This window comes from Punica granatum, chromosome 4 (genome assembly GCF_007655135.1).
Source record: "Punica granatum isolate Tunisia-2019 chromosome 4, ASM765513v2, whole genome shotgun sequence".
NCBI classification, from domain to species: domain Eukaryota; kingdom Viridiplantae; phylum Streptophyta; class Magnoliopsida; order Myrtales; family Lythraceae; genus Punica; species Punica granatum.
This window is the reverse complement of record NC_045130.1, coordinates 9980611-9999447: the sequence shown is the minus strand read 5'-3', so window position 1 is coordinate 9999447 and position 18837 is coordinate 9980611. Positions and strand designations below refer to the sequence as shown.

The following is an 18837-nucleotide window of genomic DNA, read 5'->3' as shown; positions in this document are numbered from 1 at the left end:
TAAGTCTTAAACTTTGATTTGTGTTGATTCTTTCTGAGGATATATGCTTTGTTGGGAGGATGCGGCTCTTGGTTGGAAGTGAAGAATCAACATTGCTGCACTTGGAGCCATTGGTGTAGGTCTCTGAAGGTTGAACTCTAAGCTAGAGAAGCTGTATGTATTTGTGCACAGAGATAGATGTCTGTGGGCGTTTATTCCGTTTGGAGGTTGGAAGTAATGATTGGGTGAGGTTGGGAGTACGTGAAGTTTGTGGAAACTGTTGACCGTTGACCAGTCTTGCTATTTGACATTCCGGGTTTTAATTGCGAAGAGGTCCCTATGGTGTCATAGACTATTTGTTACAACTCAGTCCCTAAAACTTCTTGAAACATGTAATTCCTCCCGGGATCTGAATGACATGAGAGCAGCAGCAGCCAGCTGTTGGTCTGGTAATTGATCATATTCCGATGATGCCTTTCCTTTCCTTGAAGCTTGCCCTATTACTATGCATCAATTGATCTTTATGCTCGCAGGAGTTTCTGTACGGGCCTAACAATAACCTGTTAGCAAAATCCTGGAACTCATGTGGTCCTCTTGGTATGATGGAATAACGAGGGAATGGAATGGAGTAATAACGTAAGATGCTTTACTTTCCAGCATATGAAGTCCCTCGGATGGCAGCAGACAACAATTACATGCGGGAGGAATGCTTACAAATCTTGCCCGGGCAAAATAGTAGACAACCTAACAGAACGTAGGACCCCCACTGACATCTTTGGCGTCGGAGGATAATACTCCCGCATATAGAGCATTAATGTCTCAAAGGTTGAAGATTTCATACAACATGGCCATGAACAAAATAATGCCTACAAGCAGATTCCCAATATACACCGGTTTCAGTTCTCGAGCAGCATTCTCGCGTTCGTTGAGAGCTACAGTGGAGTTGATCTCCTGCAGACGACATTGGCCTTCCACTCGTATCGCCTGCAGATATACGTTGGCACATTTGTTAACTTGAAGAAGATACTACTGAGAAACACGTCCATGTAGATTGTAATTGTAATGCCAAACTTTTCACGTGCAAAAATATGAACATATCAATATGCTTTGTGTTAATGATTTTCATGATGCTTACCGCTTCTCTTGGTTTGTGGATGGAAGTCGAGGACGAGCAGGCAGATAATATTTCCCCTTTGATCTTAGTAGGAGCGTGCTGCTGTGCTTTAGCCTCTGCCGGCTTATATGGAGTAATCTTCAGAGTTTCTTTCTTGCTCTTCACTTCAGGACTCTTTAGTCGAAGAGAAGCAGCAGTTGGTTTGGGGAAATCGTCTTCAACAATGCCTTTCTTCTCGTCTATAGGAACATAACCATGGATTGACTCCACCTTTTGTGTTTGTTTATTCTCCATAATAACCGCTTGCTGTTCATGAGGCATCGATGCATGCTGTTCATGAGGCATCGATGTTTCAAACATAGTGTCGTCCTGCAAAGGCAAAAAAGAGATGCAAAGGCATTTGTAATATGTCCTAAACTTCGATGCACTCTATCTACATTTAGAAATCCATCCCAAGATCCTCAATACTAATCACAATGATAGAGGCTGAGCATTTGTACCATAACTCCTGGTTGGAAAACACCAGTTTGCATTTCAAATTCACCAAATTGGTCATCCTGGTCTATGAGAACCTCATTCCATAAATCCGTGACATCGCCATCTTCACTGGCAGAAAGTGGTAAATCCAACTCAATAGAGTCCCTTTCAAGCGAGAACTGCGTGGAAGTGGAATCGGCCGAACTGGAGAAATGCTGTTGGAACTCTGCCATCATAGGCGGCAATTTTGTCGGAGTCCTGCACAGGGGTTCTAGCGATTGCATTCTCGCTAGAATCAAATCCTGCAATTTCCTCGGCACATATCAGCAATTGCAAATAGTACCAACTATATACAATACGAAAGGAATAGGAAAACTTATGTCTGTTTGCTCATCTTGGAAATATGCTCGTCCTCACCTCTGGTATAAAACCATCGTCAGGTTCCAGCTCAAGGAACTCATCTCGGTTGATAGTCATAGGCTCATGTCGTTCATATTCATATTGATGGACGGATGGAGTTGAATTGGCCTTCTCGTCTGACTTGCGCTTTATCATACACAAAACATAGTTCTTCCTCTGCAAAGTCAATTAAGCGACCACGTATGATGAAATAGTCGGATCATCGCAAGCTCAGATCACCAAAGTTCAGCGATAGGCCTGATGGATGGAGTTTGAGAGACCAATTTATTGACAATTTTGGAACTGTAGGCAAATGTGCGATATCATATACATGCCGGGATATTCTCAGTCAAAATAATGGGAGCAGGGAGGAAGGATAAGTACATTGCCCAGGAGGAAGCCATCGAGAGCATTGCTCAGCAGGTGATATTCGTGCATGACCCAGTCAGTCTTGGTGCTGTTTGAACTATTTCCTTGGAAGAACGTTAGAATCTTCTTAGACCCAATCACCTGTTTGGTATTCCGACTCTTGAGATTCTTGGTATCACCAGTTTTCTTCCAGAACCCTCCACTGGTAGACCTCCGAGGAGCTCGACCGGGCTCCTGCTCACAGAAGAACCACCACTCGGGGTCTTTCGGCTCAACGATTGATGATTCTGCAGCAACCCAAGAGAAACAACTCTTGTTCAGGCAACATAAGCATATGATCAATTAAAATTAAGAAGCAGATACCGTCGCTTGGAATCATATTAAGCAACAATCAATAACCAGCTTAAGGTAGGATTAGCCTACGATATTTGAGCAAGGGACTTGGAAAGCAATTGGCAGAGGACGCGGATTAGCTGTATTTTGAGAATCGGCTAGTTTGAGGCTGATCGAGGAATTCTATCAAACTGCTAGTTGATGATTAACTTACCCCTAAACTTTCCTGGCAATTCCTGAGGCTCCCACCTGCAAATATCAACCTCGGGAACGACGCATTCGGCTTCTTGGAGCCCCAGGTTCTTTCTCCTCAAGTAGTAGCTGAGCGCCTCGTCATCTGTCGGGTGGAAACGGTACCCCATTGGCACCTTCTGTATGGCTGCTCGCATCTCACCGGCCATCATCTTTGCCTTCCTCTCTCAAAACCTCTATTGTTCCTTATCTCAGTAACACTCAGTAAGAGCAGAGACACAGTTCCAGAAAGCAGAGTGCAGCTCCCTTAAACTGTCCTCACATGTACGCAATAAGGAGCTTTTATATTATCGTAATTCTTAAGCTAAACGTTGCTTACTCACTCGCCGAGCATACGTCGTCCGGTCTACTCGTACATGAGTGGCGTACCAAACCGGTTTCGACATAATTATTTGTGCACTTCCCCACACTGCAAATAACATGTAAATATGTGGGCTATATGGTCAATCAATCCTTGGTCTTTGCTCGAGGCTACCCCTTCCTAGAGAAGTTAGCAGCCTTCCATGGTGGAGAGGAAACGAGTGCACTATTGATCTTTTTGTCCTCTCATACCTTTTAATTTATCTAATCGGGGAGGTGGATCCCATCTATATGAAACGAGGACAGTCCTGCCTTCCAATGGAAACACGGCAGTTGTCTCCAAGGGAAAGTACCTGGAATTACTCATATGGTCCAAACTCCTTTCTCGGAAATTATTGGGGACGTCCTTCTGGTGAGTTTCTATCGTAAAGATTTTGGAGAATGCTACTCGATTGAATTGAATGAGCCAAATTCATTACCAACATCTGCATACACGTAGTGTATCACACAAATCTTCCATCTGCTTCTCATGATCAGAGCTGATCACATCATTTACTCGAGAATTCAATTCTCTCATGTGTACAACATTCAACTATCACGAGCACACTAGAGCTACTTGAATTACTTAATTATGATCTTTACATCATGATTTCAAGATGGTTTACGAAAAGCATATCCAAATTGTTTCAATTGGCACTATAGGGGATTCAAAGCGGGCATCACCACCTCCACGAGAGATTGACCTATCAGCTGGAGTTTTCCTTAGGAAGGCACAGTCCCTCTGCACTACAGTTATTTGTATGGAAATGAGTTAATAGCGAAAGAATGGTATGACTGTACGGTTGCAAAATTCTTTTTTTCTTTTTCCAACAAAAGCAAAAGCAAGAACAGAGCCCAAAAATAAAGTCCTGGAATGAAAAAAATAGAAATGGTTTTCGAAAGCAAAGTATGTTAATACCTTGTCCGATACGTCAATATCATCCTCCTCATAGCAGGCATTTAGGTGATATTCGTGCATCATCTATCGGTTCGGATGAACTAACGAACCGATAAGTGCCAAGCGTATCTATGATGTAACCTGCAATCATATTCAAGTGATGATTGATGAGCTCTTTGTCTCTCTCGTGGGGTTCAGAAGCCCGAGCAAGTGGATAAATCGGTATCAGCATCATCACGGCTTCAATATCATATTCTTTCAGCACTAAATTAAGAGATGGCTAGAGTTTGATTTTGGCGGTGCAGAAAACAATTGCTGGAGTTTCTGAGATATATATTGGACAAGTCAGTGAATGGTGGCCACTCTGTTTGCTTTAACTTCGCCTTGCTTGACAAGTTATATGTTGTGAGAAGGTACATGGCATATCCTCCACGAGAAGTTAAAGCGTTTGGGAAAATATCCCAGTCAGTTCCTCCTATTTTTTTGTCATTAAACTGTCACCCCCAAACTTTGAATTAAAAAAAGGTTCCCCTCCAAAGTTTGGCAACTTTAAACTGCCACTCCCCGAAGTTCCAAAGTTTATTTAAAAGTTGAAACTACAAAATTTAACGAGAAATGCTGCATTGTTTGCTGTCCGGACACCGAGCTCACCCACCCACCAAGTACTCCTGGCCATCGCAGTTGGCCAAACGTAACATGATTGACCTTCGAAAGGCCAGAGATCAATTTCACCTCTCTATCATACCATTGCAATTCCAAATTAACGTCGAACCTAATATTGATCTTTGCCTTACGAAGTCAGATCCCTACCTAGGGGAATGGCTGCCTTCCTACTTTTTATTTTTTGTTGTTTTCAACACATAAGAGGATGGAGTGGTCTCAGTTTATCGACACAAGTTTTATTTTTATAAAGTTTATTCTCACAATTTAATGCAGGGTCTTTAGAGAAGTTACAAGCTTTACTTCTTTGCTGTCATTGTAGCCAAAAGTTAATAGAAACAACTTTTTGGCATGTTATTGATTTGGTATCATTCTTAGATGTGGGCAATGGATACAAGTCATATGTTACCATTTTTAAACAAATTTAATTGCCTCAATGTTTAAGAAGCAGATGCATTGGTCTCTATAATGTATATTTAGAGGCACATCATTGAGCCTCTTATTTTAGAATTTAAAGAACAATTAATTTGTGAAATATTAATGAAGACAATTGCAATTGTCCCTATGACCAATCTCAATTATGTCAATACTAGGCTATTGAACCCCTGCGTTGCACGGACATTGTAAAAAAAATTTATTATGAAATGTTAGATATTAAAACAATTATTAATATTGATTTATATGTTTTTTATACTTTGTAAACTTTAATCTAATAAATTTCATACCCACATTAGATGATATAAATTTTAGAGCTCATAAGCAAATAATTTATGTGAAATAATTTATAGACATTATCTCAATTATCAATCTAATTTATAAGAAAACAATTATAAAATTCATAAAATACAAATTCCTAGTTTAGCTAATGAAAGCAAGATTAATAATCATAGAGTCTATAAAATGTTAACATTATGTATTCGCAATTATCTTTTTGTTATTCATATTTCATATATGGAGTTTTATCAATTTGAATAATTTTAGATAAAATGATTAATCACTTCGATGAGAGATTTGTTTAATTTAACTTTATAAGGCTAATAATAATTATTAAAACTAATTAAGTAATGTTTAATAATTTTTAATTTCTTTTAAAATTATGTATATTTATTTAATAATTTTTTAAATTGCTTATAAAATAAAATAATAATAAGTGATTAGAATTCTTCTTTTCTTTAAGATATATTTTCTATAATTACAATAATTTAATTTATATATCATATTAATTTATTAATACATCGACTATTCTATCCCTATTAAATATAGACATTTATTACATATTAATATGGTGGGGTACAACTTTATATATATATATATATATAGACAGATTTAGTTAAAATTATTTCAAGAGTTAAATTAAAACTTTAAATGGTCTGATTTTACCATTCCATCCCTATTTATTGAAACGTTACAACTTTATATATATAATATAGATTTTCTATTAATAATAGCAACAAATTTAATTTTAAAATATTTTACAATAGTTCTATATGAAATTTTTAGTTAGCAATAAACCATTCAGTCATTCACCAAACCATCACAAATGCGCAAAAGAGGCAACTGATGATAATGAAATAGCACAAACATCACACATTGTCACCTTAACTGGAAAAAGAAGTTCAATACATCATAATACATTGTCGCGCTAAAACGAGGCAAGACAACTGATGAGAATGGAATAGCACAAATGGATATCCAAATCACATAATTAATTCTGATCCCTCTGTCTTCTTATGCCATCATCATCCTTGGGCTACCATTAGAAAAGCGCCTCATGAATCAGTTCTTGCATCAGCTGCTCATCTCTCCAGAAATCCAACTCCCACAGACAGATACCATCTTCACAGTCATCGTTATGTAAAGTGATGTCTTCATTATGGCATGTTTCTCCCGCTGTATAATCCGGCCGTCCAAAGACCGACGATTCCACAGAAGGTTGTCCAATGAAAGTTGAGTTCTGGCTTGTTTCATTGCTTCCAAGGTTTTCCAATCCGCTTTGCATATTGGAGTTACTTTGCTCGCAAGCCATGTTACGAGTGTATCCATGTTCGTAGTTAAAACTAAGGTGCTTGCCAATAGATTGAAAGAAGTTCTCCCTGATATTATCAGCTTAAATCAAACAGCTTTTGTGCAAGGAAGGAGAATTTCAGATAATGTTTTACTTGCTCATGAGTTTGTGAGAAACTACCACAGGCAAGGAGTATTCCCTCGATGTGCTATAAAGATAGATCTTATGAAGGCTTTGACTCTTTAAGTTGGGATTTCATTCTCAACAGTTTGGAAGCCATGGGATTTCCTCCCATTTTTCTCTGGTGGATTAAAGGCTGCATCACCTCGCCTTATTTTTCTGTGGTTATTAACGGATCCTTAGCAGGATACTTCCCAGGCCAGCGAGGAGTTAGACAGGGTGACCCACTATCCCCATTTCTTTTCGTCATTGCCATGGAGGTATTTTCACAGCTTATGGATTCGGCTGCAGCTGAAGGTAAAGTTGGCTATCATCCTAGATGTAAATCACTTCAATTAACCCATCTATGCTTTGCGGATGATTTGCTGCTATTCACAAATGGTTCTAAGACGTCCATCGCTGCCATTCTTGATCTGTTGAACACATTTTATCATTGGTCTGGCTTGAAGTTGAACCCTGAAAAGTCTGAAATATTTACGGGAGGCATCTCTGGAGAATCTGTGATTGATCTGATGACTTGGTCTGGTTTTAAAAGAGGTGTACTCCCTGTGCGTTATTTAGGTCTTCCCCTTATATCTGGGAAACTTTCTTCAAGGAATTGTGAAGCCCTAACTGAGAGAATTGTGAAAAGAATCAAGAGTTGGTCTGTGAAGCACCTGTCTTATGCAGGTAGATTGCAATTGATCAACTCTGTCCTCTTTAGTATGGCCAGTTACTGGTGCTCCCACTTCATTCTTCCGAAACAAGTTGTAAAGCTAGTGCATCAGAAATGTCGATCCTTCCTCTGGAAAGGTCTTGAACAACACACAGGTGGGGGCAAAATCAGTTGGGAGACCGTTTGTCTTTCCAAAGCTGAGGGAGGCCTCGGCATCAAAGATTTAAGTTTGTGGAACAAGGTGTGTATGCTGAAAAACTTATGGTCTCTCCTAGTGAGTTCAGGGTCCCTTTGGGTCGCGTGGGCCAAGAAACACTTAACAAAAGGCCGAAGTCTTTGGTCTTTACGTATACCTGGAGATTGCTCATGGAATTGGAGGAAACTAATGCAACTTAGACCTCTGATGTTTCCTTATGTTAGTTGTGAAGTTGGCTCTGGCACAACAGTCTCATTTTGGCATGATACTTGGCTCCCAGTCGGTCCTTTGATCAAATTCTGCTGCAGAGGACTTCAATGCTTTCCTTCTCTTAGTGAGCATGTAAATGTTAGCGCTGTTCTAACGGAAGGCCATTGGCACTGGCCTAGGAGCTCTGACCCACAAGCCTCTTTGATCCGAGACATGGCCGCTAATCTCGAACCTTCCAACCAGGATAGAGTTTTATGGTCTCTTCACAAATCGGGGCAATATTCTCTTGCTAATGCCTGGAAGTGTTTAAGGCCCAGCAGTCCAAGAATTGAATGGAGCAATGCCATTTGGTTTGATGGGCACCTTCCTCGTTCTTCTTTTATTAGTTGGCTCTGTATACATAACAGATTAGCGACGAAGGATCGTATTTTCAAATGGGGGACTCAGCTTCAAGCAACTGAATGTGACTTCTGTCATATGCAGTGGGAGACTCGCGACCACCTCTTTTTTGATTGTCCAGTCACCCAAGGAATTTGGAGGAGTTTGTTGGCTCGAATCGGCTTACACCGAACACAAGTATGCTGGAATACGGAATTTCGTTGGATATCCTCTCTTCGAGGCAAGAAACTTGATGTGATTTGCCTAAAGTTACTTTGGACACACTGCATTTACAGCATATGGCGAGAGAGGAACGCTAGAATCTATCAAGGACAAGCCTCATCTACAGTGGCTATGGTTCGAAAGATCTTTGCAGATGTAAAAGCAAAGTTATATGTGCTCCCCCGATTCTCTCACCAAATTGTTAATTCTGTCATAGTCCATCACATCTTTTACTCTCTTGAAAGTGCTAATAGTTAATCAATTTTCTTTTGAGATGTAGACTGGGAGTTTTTTGATGTTGTTGATGATGTACTGGTTAAATGGTTTGTTGATGTAATTCCTTTTGATTAATGAAAGTTTCTACCATTTATCAAAAAAAAAAAAACCATGGTTAACAATAGCCGATCGCTCTGCCATCGGGAATTGCTTGGGAGAATATACACCGACACTTGGAGAGCCCTTCTCTGGCTGAGCTGGGATGTTTTCTTCCTCCACAAGCAGTGAGAATTCCTGAAGCAAGAAGGATTATTGCATACAATTTTCGGATGGGTAAATATTAAACCTTGTTGAGATGCCGATTCAAAGTCATTTATCACCTGAAAATTTGTTCCCGGGTTTCAATCCCATGTCTGATTGAATCGGCCTCATAGGAAGGAGAACCAGCCTTCTTGCTCTGCTGCTTCTTTGAGTTGTCCTTCTTGCTCTGTTGCTTCTTTGAGTTGCCCTTCTTGCTTTGCTGCTTCTTCAAGTTACCCTTCTTGTTTAGGGCCTTCTTTTTTACGTGACGAAGTGCGATAGCCATCTTCGTGAAAGAAGCAACAAGATCAAGATACAGAAGGAGAAGTAACCAAAAGTAGAGAGGGAAGAACTCTTTACCGGGTCGGTGATGGTGTTGTCTGCAGCATCTGCATTTAGGTGATATTCGTGCATGGCCCACTCCATCGTGTGGGCGTTTCCTTGTTTACCGCTGTAAAAGACCGAGATTCTCTTGGTCCCGATCGTCTTCCCTGTTTCCTCTTCCACAATGTCCTTCTTCTCACCGGACTGATCTCCTCCCTGACTAGACTAGATTAGAGAGGCCCTATCGTCCCTTTCTGGGGTTCTTCACTCAAAAGTGCTTTCTTCCTCTCCCTCCGCTTCGCCACCCTCCTCCTTAGGCTCCGGCTTCAATGGCCACCGCGAGGGTGAATCCGGCCGCCGCCACCTCATGCCTCCTCTCCAAGACTTCATTCCTGAGGCCCCGCGGCCCAAATAAATGAAAATTTTTTATACTGTCAACATGTGGAAAAACTTTTACAAGCTGATTTGGGCAGGTATCTCCTTGGCATTACATACCATTGCATTTGGGCGATGGTGTTTTCAACTTTGTAGTTGAAATACCAAAGGAGTCGAGTGCAAAGATGGAGGTCGCCACTCATGAGCCATTCACCCCGATCAAGCAGGACACAAAGAAGGGGAAGCTCCGATATTATCCGCACGATTTGCTTCTTCTGGGATATTTCTGCACTGCATTATTTAATCTAGTTCTATCCATTCCGAGCTGGTGGCTTCGAGTTTCATTCTTTGAAAGATGAAGGATCAGATTGGTTTTGTCGGTTGACCAGCATATAATGCTTTGTCGTCCATACTTCAAAACTCCTGCCTTGTCCCACAACTTAAGCGAGGAAATGATGTGGTTCTTATCTGGGGTTGTGGGGTTTTTCATCTGCGACCTTTCTTACAGATATTTTGTCATGTTTCTTTCGTGTTATTTAATTTATTTATTTTTTATGTTGCCGTCGAACTTTGAATTAAACTTTGAAAAATACCCCTCCAAAGTTTGGCAACTTTAAACTGCCGCTCCCTGAACTTCCAAAGTTCATTTAAAAGTTGAAACTACAAAATTTAACGAGAAATGCTGCCTTGTTTGCTGTCCGGGCATCGAGCTCACCGGCCCACCAAGTCCTCCTGGCCACCGCAATTGGCCAAACGTAACATGATGGACCTCCGAAAGGTCATATATCAATTTCACCTATCTATCATACCTTGGCAATTCCAAATTAACGTCGAACCTAACATTGATCTCCACCTTATGAAGCTAGATCCCTACCTAGGGGAATGGCAGTCTTCCCACTTTTTATTTTTTGTTGTTTTCAGCACATAAGAGGATGGAGCGGTCTCAGTGTATTGACACAAGTTTTATTTTTATAAAGTTCATTCACACAACTTAGTGCAAGGTCTTTAGAGAAGTTACAAGTTTTACTTCTTTGCTGTCATTGTAGCCAAAAGTTAATAGAAACAACTTTTTGGCATGTTATTGATTTTGTATCATTCTTAGATGTGGGCAATGGATAAAAGTTATATGTTACCATTTTTGAACAAATTTAATTGCCTCAATGTTTAAGAAGCAGATGCACTGGTCTCTATAATGTATATTTAGAGGCACATCATTAAGCCTCTTATTTTAGAATTTAAAGAACAATTAATTTGTAAAATATTAATGAAGACAATTGCAATTGTCCCTATGACCAATCTCAATTATGTCAATACTAGGCTATTGAACCCGTGCCTTGCACGGACATTGTAAAAAAATTTTATTATGAAATGTTAGATAGTAAGACAATTATTAATATTGATTTATATGTTTTTTATACTCTGTAAACTTTAATTTTATAAATTTCATATCCACATTAGATGATATAAATTTTAGAGCTCACAAGCAAATAGAATACTTTCCATTCATATGATATTTTAATTCAATGCCCTGTGTTCATCATATAGACTACTTTCGATTATATATATATATATATATATATATATATATCTAACTCCTTTTTTTTCTCCACAGGTACAATATCCACTGGAACTATGGGTTGCTCCCACAAACCTGGGAAGACCCATCATTTGCTAATTCTGAGTTGAAGGGGCGTTTGGGGATAATGATCCAGGTGTTTGCTATTCTGTTACTGCCACCCTTCTTCCTGGTGAAATTGCAAATCTATAAGTATTCCAGCAACTCATTGACTCCTCTGATCAGATACATACAGCAAAAAGCCGAAAAAGAAAAAGAAAATTTAAATATATATATATATATATTTTGGTGGTTTAATTTACTTAATGATCTTTTCTTGCTTAGTTGATGTTGTTGAGATTGGTGAAACACGAAGAGACATTGGGCAGATTCTCAGGGTCAAGCCCTTGGCTGCCCTAGCAATGATTGATGAGGGTGAACTTGACTGGAAAATAGTAGCAATTTCGTTGGATGATGATCCCAAGGCTTCCTTAGTGAACGATGTTGATGATGTCGAGAAGCATTTCCCGGTACGTACCTACAAAAAATCAATGCCCTCGGAATCTCTTTCATGTTTTTCCTCTCCTCCAATAGTTCACTGCAGAGCACATTGTTATAAATGGTCTCATCATCAATATCCTTATTTATCTGTCCGATCAGTCTCTCTTCATATGGACTATTTTATATGATGGCTTGGATTGAAGATTGCTTTGTAAATCTAAGTTTTTTTGGGTAAATGGTAAAACTTCATTGATAACAAATTTAATTTACATCAGAAACCTGTACCATTTACCTTTATACAGAGCAAAAACAGAAACAGAAAATACCCAAGAGTTACGCCAGATCAACTAAGTGCAGTATCAAAATGGTGAAACATATGCCTCGCAATGATAGAGTGTACAATTTTGCATGAGAATCGAGGAAGAACAGAAAACTTTGCTTTCACATCCGAGAAGATCCTTCGTATTATAATTGTTGGAGACGAGACTTGATTCCAGTAGAACCTGGCGTTCCTCTCCCTCCAGATGCAGTAAATGTTGTAAATCTAAGTTTAGATACCTTATCCTGTGGAACTACGAGATAAACTGGAACTAGTGGGCAACAGTGAAATTCATCCATCAGTTACGGTGATTTTGTATAAGAAAAAAAGCAAGGCTTGTATTTACTTTTCGGTCATGTCCGCAAGTTATTATTGAGTGGAAAAGGAAGATTGATCTGTATTTGCTACTTGTACCAGTAGAAATAGTTGCTATTGCTGTTTACATATGAATATTGAATACTATCTGAAGTACTGAGGAGCATCTTATTGCAACGTCTGATCTGGATTTATTCCATCTTCAGGGTACCCTAACAGCAATCAGGGACCGGTTCCTGATGGCAAGCCCGCTAACGAGTTTGGTCTCGGCAACAAGCCAGCAAACAAGGTAAATTTATCCTTGCAAGGGTAATGCCAATCTATATGATGCTTAATGATAGATACGTCATAATGCGGAAACGTTCCCTTGCTGGTATAAAATTGCTGCCTTTTGTAGCATTATGCTTTAAAGGTAATAACAGAGACGAACGAGTCGTGGGCTAAGCTCGTCAAGAGATCCATACCTTCTGGAGAGTTATCTCTCGTGTAAACTTGAGACTGTTAGGAGCACCCATCTCTTCAAGGGAAACATAGCCTATTCCTCTCCTGGTGAGCTCATATCGGTAGCACATCAATTAGTGGGGGGGCGCGGACCTATATTTATTTACTTTTTCTTCTCATTATAGAGCTGTACATGACCCTCTGATGTAGCTTGTCTATGCTAAGGATGGACACCCGTTGGTCTTATTTATCATTCCGGTGAATCATTGAAGTACTATTCTGGGATTGAAGTGAGAAACGAAAGTGATTGCATTCTACTATTTGCATTCTCATACAGTACGACCATTGGCATCTCATGATTCATTGCTGATACAAATACACAGACACAAATTGAAGATGTATATTATATATCTCCTAGCAGCAGCCGAGCTGTAGAGCATCTTCAAACCTTCTGTCGGGTTGGGTAGTCGAAGATGGGATGGAAGGGTCAGATGCGAGGCCCTGCCGCTTCTCGATCTTGCTTGACCTCAGTTTTTCTCTCCTAAATGGCTCCGCAAAGACCTCAACGTTGAGTTGTGTTGATTCTTTCTGAGGATATATGCTTTGTTGGGAGGATGCGGCTCTTGGTTGGAAGTGAAGAATCAACATTGCTGCACTTGGAGCCATTGATGCACTCTCTGAAGGTTGAACTCTAAGCTAGAGAAGCTGTATGTATTTGTGCACAGAGAGAGATGTCGGTTTTGATGAAACCAGGGGTAGGCTACCGTCTGTCTCTGATTCTGTGGGCGTTTATTCCGTTTGGAGGTTGGAGGTAATGATTGGGTGAGGTCGGGAGTACCTGAAGTATGTGGAAACTGTTGACCGTCGACCAGTCTTGCCATTTGACTTTCTGGGTTTTAATTGCGAAAAGGTCCCTATGGTGTCATAGACTATTTGTTACAACTCAGTCCCTAAAACTTCTTGAAACATGTAATTCCACCCGAGATCTGAATGACATGAGAGAAGCTGCAACCAGCAGTTGGTCTGGTAATTTGATCATATTCCAATGGCGCCTTTCCTTTCCTCGAAGCTTGCCTATTACTATGCATCAATTGATCTTTATGCTCGCAGGAGTTTCTGTACAGGCCTAACAATAACCTGTTAGCAAAATCCCGGAACTTATGTGGTCCTCTTGCTATGGTGGAATAACGAGGGAATGGAATGGAGTAATAACATAAGATGCTTTACTTTCCAGCATATGAAGTCTCTCGGATGGCAGCAGACAACAATTACATGCGGGAGGAATGCTTACAAGTCTTGCCTGGGAAAATAGTAGACAACCTAACAGAACGTTGGACCCTCACCGACATCTTTGGCGTCGGAGGATAATACTCCCGCATATAGAGCATTAACGTCTCAAAGGTTGAAGATTATATACAAAATGAATCTGAACAACATAACGCCTACAAGCAGATTCAGAATATACACCATGAATGGATCGTCATTGGAACGTTTTCTGGTGGAAGAAGACATTGGCTTTGCTCTGGTGGCAATCGGTTTCAGTTCTCGAGCGGCTTGTTCGTGTCCGTTGAGAGCCACGATGGAGTTTATCTCCAGCGGATGACATTGGCCTTCAAACCGTCTCACCTGCAGATATACGTCTTTGTTAACTCGAGGAAGATACTACTGAGAAACACGTCCGTGTAATTGTAATTGTAATGCCAAACTTTTCACTTGCAAAATATGAACATATCAATATGCTTTGTGTTAATGATTTTCATGATGCTTACTGCTTCTCTTGGTTTGTGGATGGAAGTCGAGGATGAGCAGGCAGATAACATTTCCTCTTTGAACTTAGTAGGAGCGTGCTTCTGTGCTTTAGCCTCTGCCGGCTTATATGAAGTAACCTTGGGAGCTTCTTTCTTGCTCTTCACTTCAGGACTCTTTAGTCGAAGAGAAGAAGCAGTTGGTTTGGGGAAATCGTCTTCAACAATGCCTTTCTTCTCGTCTATAGGGACATAACCATGGATTGACTCCACCTTTTGTGTCTGTTTATTCTCCATAATAACCGCTTGCTCTTCATGAGGCATCAATGTTTCAAACATATTGTCATCCTGCAAAGGCAAAAAAGAGATGGAAAGGCATTTGTAATATGTCCTAAACTTCGATCCACTCTATCTACATTTAGAAATCCATCCCAAGATCCTCAAGACTAATCACAATGATAGAGGCCGAGCATTTGTACCAGGTCTTGGATAACTCCAGATGGGAAAACATCTGTTTGCATTTCAAGTCCATCGAAGTGGTCATCCTGGTCTATGAGAACCTGATTCAAGAAATCAGTGACATCGCTGTCTTCACTGGCAGAAAGTGGCGAATCCAACTCAATAGAGTCCCTTTCAGACGATAACTGCATGGCAGTGGAATCAGCTGAACTGGAGAAATGCTGTTGGGACTCTACCATCATCATAGGCGGCGAGTTTGTCGGAGTCCTGCGCGGGGGTTCTAGCGATTGCATTGTCGCTAGAATCAAATGCTGCAATTTCCACAGCACAAATCAGCAATTGCAAATAGTACCAACTATATACAAAACGAAAGGAATAGGAAAACGAGTTATGTCTGTTTGCTCATCTTGGAAATATGCTCGTCCTCACCTCTGGTATGAAACCATCGTCAGGTTCCAGCTCAAGAAATTCATCCCAGTCGATAGTCGTAGGCTCACATCGTTCATATTCATATTCATGGAAGGATGGAGTTGAATTGGCCCTCTTGTCTGGATTGCACTTTATCATACACAAAACGTAGTTCTTCCTCTGCAAAGTCAATTAAGCAACATATATCAGCTCAAGGAGTTCAATTCACCGCGTATGATGAAATAGTCAGTTCATCTCAAGCTCAGATCACCAAATTCGGCGATAGGCCCAACAGACAGAGTTTGAGAGACCAATTTATTGATAATTTTGGAACTGTAGGCAAATGGGCGATATCATATACATGCCGGGATATTCTCAATCAAAACAATGGGAGCAGGGAAGAAGGATTATGTACATTGCCCCGGAGAAGGCCATCGAGAGCATTGCTCAGCAGGTGGTATTCGTGCATGACCCAGTCAGTCTTGGTACTGTTGGAACTATTTCCTTGGAAGAACGTTAGGAAGTTCTTAGACCCAATCACCTCTTTGCTAAATGAACTCGTCAGATCCCTCGGGCGACCAGTTTTCTTCCAGAACCCTTCATTGGTTGACCTCCGATGGGTTCGACCGGGCTCCTGCTCACAGAAGAACCACCACTCGGGGTCTTTTGGCTCTACAATCGATGATTCTGTATCAACACAAATGAAACAACTCATGTTCAGGCAACACAAGCATATGATCAATTAAAATTAAGAAGCAGATACCGTAGCTTGGAATCATATTAAGCAACAAACAATAACCAGCTTAAGGTAGGATTAGCCTACGATATTTGAGCAAGGGACTTGGAAAGTAATTGGCAGAGGACACGGATTAGCTGTATTTCGAGAATCGGCTAGTTTGAGGCTGATCGAGGAATTCTATCATACTGCTAGTTGATGATTAACTTACCCCTAAACTTTCCTGGTAATTGCCGGGGTTCCCACCTGCAAATATCGACCTCGGGAATGACGCATTCCGGTTCTTGAAGCCCCTGGTTCTTTCTCCTCAAGTAGTAGCTGAGTACCTCGTCATCTGTCGGGTGGAACCGGTACCCCATTGGCACCTTCTGTATGGCTGCTTGCATCTCACCGGCCATCATCTTTGCCCTCCTCTCTCAAAACCTCTTTTGTTCCTTATCTCAGTAACACTCCGTAAGAGCAGAGACACAGTTCCAGAAAGCAGAGTGCAGCTCTCTTAAACTGTCCTCACATATACGCATGAGGAACTTTTAATACATCATTATCGTAATTCTTAAGCTAAACGTTGTTTACTCACTCACTCACCTATTATCGTAATAGGTTTTGACATAAAACTATTTGTGCACTTCCCTACACTGCAAATAACATGTACATATGTGGCTATATGGTCAATCAATCCCTGGTCTTTGCTCGAGTCTACCCCTTCCTAGAGAAGTTAGCAGCCTTCCATGGTGGAGAGGAAAAGAGTGTGCTATTGATCACGACGGCACTGAAAGCGATACCATTTTTTTGTCCTCTCATACCTTTTAATTTATTTAATCGGGTAGGTGGATCCCATCTATATGAAACGATGACAGTCCTGCTTCCAATGGAAACGTGGCAGTTGTCTCCAAGGGAAAGTACCTGGAATTGCTCATATGGTCCAAACTCCTTTCTCGGAAATTATTGAATGAGCCAAATTCATTACCGACATCTGAATACGCGTAGTGTATACTATTTTTTTTCATCAAATTTATGCTGTACCGGAAAAGCGAGTACTATGCTGGAGGCAAATCGTATTGGTTGACAACCACGTATTGGTCGACAACCGCGGATACGTGAAAAATATGACAATGGGATTTTCGAAGCTAAAATGAAGGATTACAAAGAGCAGCTGCTTAAAACACCAATTATCAACAGTTCGAGATGTCCGGATTTCGTAGAATTTTCAGTTCAGCACCCCAGTGTTTGCTATGAAATGAAAATCCTAGAAATTCAATCATTTCGATTTGGTGCGACCATGATGTATGAATTTCTTGGTGCATTTCATATGTTTGTCCCTTTAACAGATCTATATCCGAAGTCGCGGTGTATGTGTGACGATAAAAAGAACATCCCGGGATTTATAGTTGGAGAGTCCTATCTTTAATTGATGATTGATGTTTCCGCTATATGGCGTGATATACCTATTGATTTTTTAACTTGTAAATGTATCTAAGTTTTGCCATAATCTCGGTCGGCTTTGATTGTGACTGAGTTTGTACTTGTGTGTAGTGATTATGTCCTGTCGGAACACAGCTAATTTGACATTTGGAACACATCTATAACATATGAAGAACCTGATTGTAATATATGTGAAAGTTATCCAAATTTATTAAGATTATAGCTAGTAATATTTGATGCATTACATAGGGGAGAAGCAGGGGGAGAAAAGTAATCAGAGCACACAATGTTCCCATCTTCTTCTCATGCTCAGAGCTGATCACATCACGTACTCGAGAATTCAATTCTCTCAGGTGTATGGCATTCAGCTACCACGAGCAAACTAGAGCTACTTGAATCACTTAATTGTGATATTTTACATCAAGATTTCAAGATGGTTTACTTAAAGCATATCCAAATTGTTCCAATCGCCTCTACAGGGGATTCAAGGTGGGCATCATTGCCACCTTCACGAGAGATTGACCTATCAGCTGGAGTTTTCCTCCGGAAAGGCACAGTCCTATGGATTTTTTTTTTTTTGAGGGGGGGGGATGATATGGACAAGAGTTAGTAGCGAAAGAATGTCATGACTGTACGGTAGCAAAATTCTCCTTTTCTTTTTCCAACTAAAGAAAAAGCAAGAACAGAGCAGAAAAACAAGGTCTTGGAATGAAAAGATAGAAATGGTTTTTGAAAGCAAAGTATGTTAATACCTTGTCTGATACGTCAGTGTCATCCTCCTCATAGCAGGCATTTAGGTGATATTCGTGCATCATTTATCGGTTCGGATGAACTAACGAACCGATAAGTGCCGAGCGTATCTATGACGCAACCTACAGTCATATTCAAGTGATGATTGACGAGTTCTTTGTCGCTCTCGTGGGGTTCGGAAGGCCGAGCAAGTGGATTGATCGGTATCAGCATCATCACGGCTTTAATATCATATTCTTTCTGCACTAAATTAAGAGATGGCTAGAGTTTGATTTTGGCGGTGCAGAAACCAATTGCTGGAGTTT

General features: G+C 40.4%; 2 protein-coding genes across 2 annotated transcripts; both read right to left on the bottom strand.

The window, feature by feature from the left end:
- Positions 1-603: 603 nt before the first annotated feature.
- On the bottom strand, positions 604-3475 carry LOC116202903. Its single transcript, XM_031534540.1, has 6 exons — positions 2886-3475; positions 2354-2625; positions 1988-2146; positions 1594-1872; positions 1115-1462; positions 604-963 (listed from the first exon to the last, which is right to left on the bottom strand). Exons 1-6 carry the CDS (start codon positions 3073-3075, stop codon positions 799-801), a joined length of 1413 nt encoding a protein of 470 aa, XP_031390400.1. The 5' UTR covers positions 3076-3475; the 3' UTR covers positions 604-798.
- A 9822-nt stretch (positions 3476-13297) lies between these two features.
- LOC116205231 (NAC domain-containing protein 30-like) lies at positions 13298-17053 on the bottom strand. The gene is made up of 6 exons (XM_031537757.1): positions 16572-17053; positions 16040-16311; positions 15646-15804; positions 15237-15527; positions 14782-15105; positions 13298-14638 (listed from the first exon to the last, which is right to left on the bottom strand). The coding sequence occupies exons 1-6, from the start codon at positions 16759-16761 to the stop codon at positions 14408-14410; spliced, it is 1467 nt and encodes a 488-aa protein (XP_031393617.1). The 5' UTR covers positions 16762-17053; the 3' UTR covers positions 13298-14407.
- Positions 17054-18837: the final 1784 nt, after the last annotated feature.

What these genes read in the sequence shown, in the direction of transcription:
- LOC116202903 (XM_031534540.1), bottom strand. Translation starts at nt 3,075, where the DNA reads ATGATGGCCGGTGAGATGCGAGCAGCCATACAGAAGGTGCCAATGGGG. An exon ending in ACGATGGTTTTATACCAGAG is followed by an intron (nt 1,873 to 1,987) that starts GTGAGGACGAGC and finishes AGGAAATTGCAG; the next exon opens with GATTTGATTCTAGCGAGAAT. An exon ending in TTTTCCAACCAGGAGTTATG is followed by an intron (nt 1,463 to 1,593) that starts GTACAAATGCTC and finishes TTGCCTTTGCAG; the next exon opens with GACGACACTATGTTTGAAAC.
- LOC116205231 (XM_031537757.1), bottom strand. Translation starts at nt 16,761, where the DNA reads ATGATGGCCGGTGAGATGCAAGCAGCCATACAGAAGGTGCCAATGGGG. An exon ending in ATTACCAGGAAAGTTTAGGG is followed by an intron (nt 16,312 to 16,571) that starts GTAAGTTAATCA and finishes GTGTTGATACAG; the next exon opens with AATCATCGATTGTAGAGCCA. An exon ending in ATGGCCTTCTCCGGGGCAAT is followed by an intron (nt 15,805 to 16,039) that starts GTACATAATCCT and finishes TTGACTTTGCAG; the next exon opens with AGGAAGAACTACGTTTTGTG.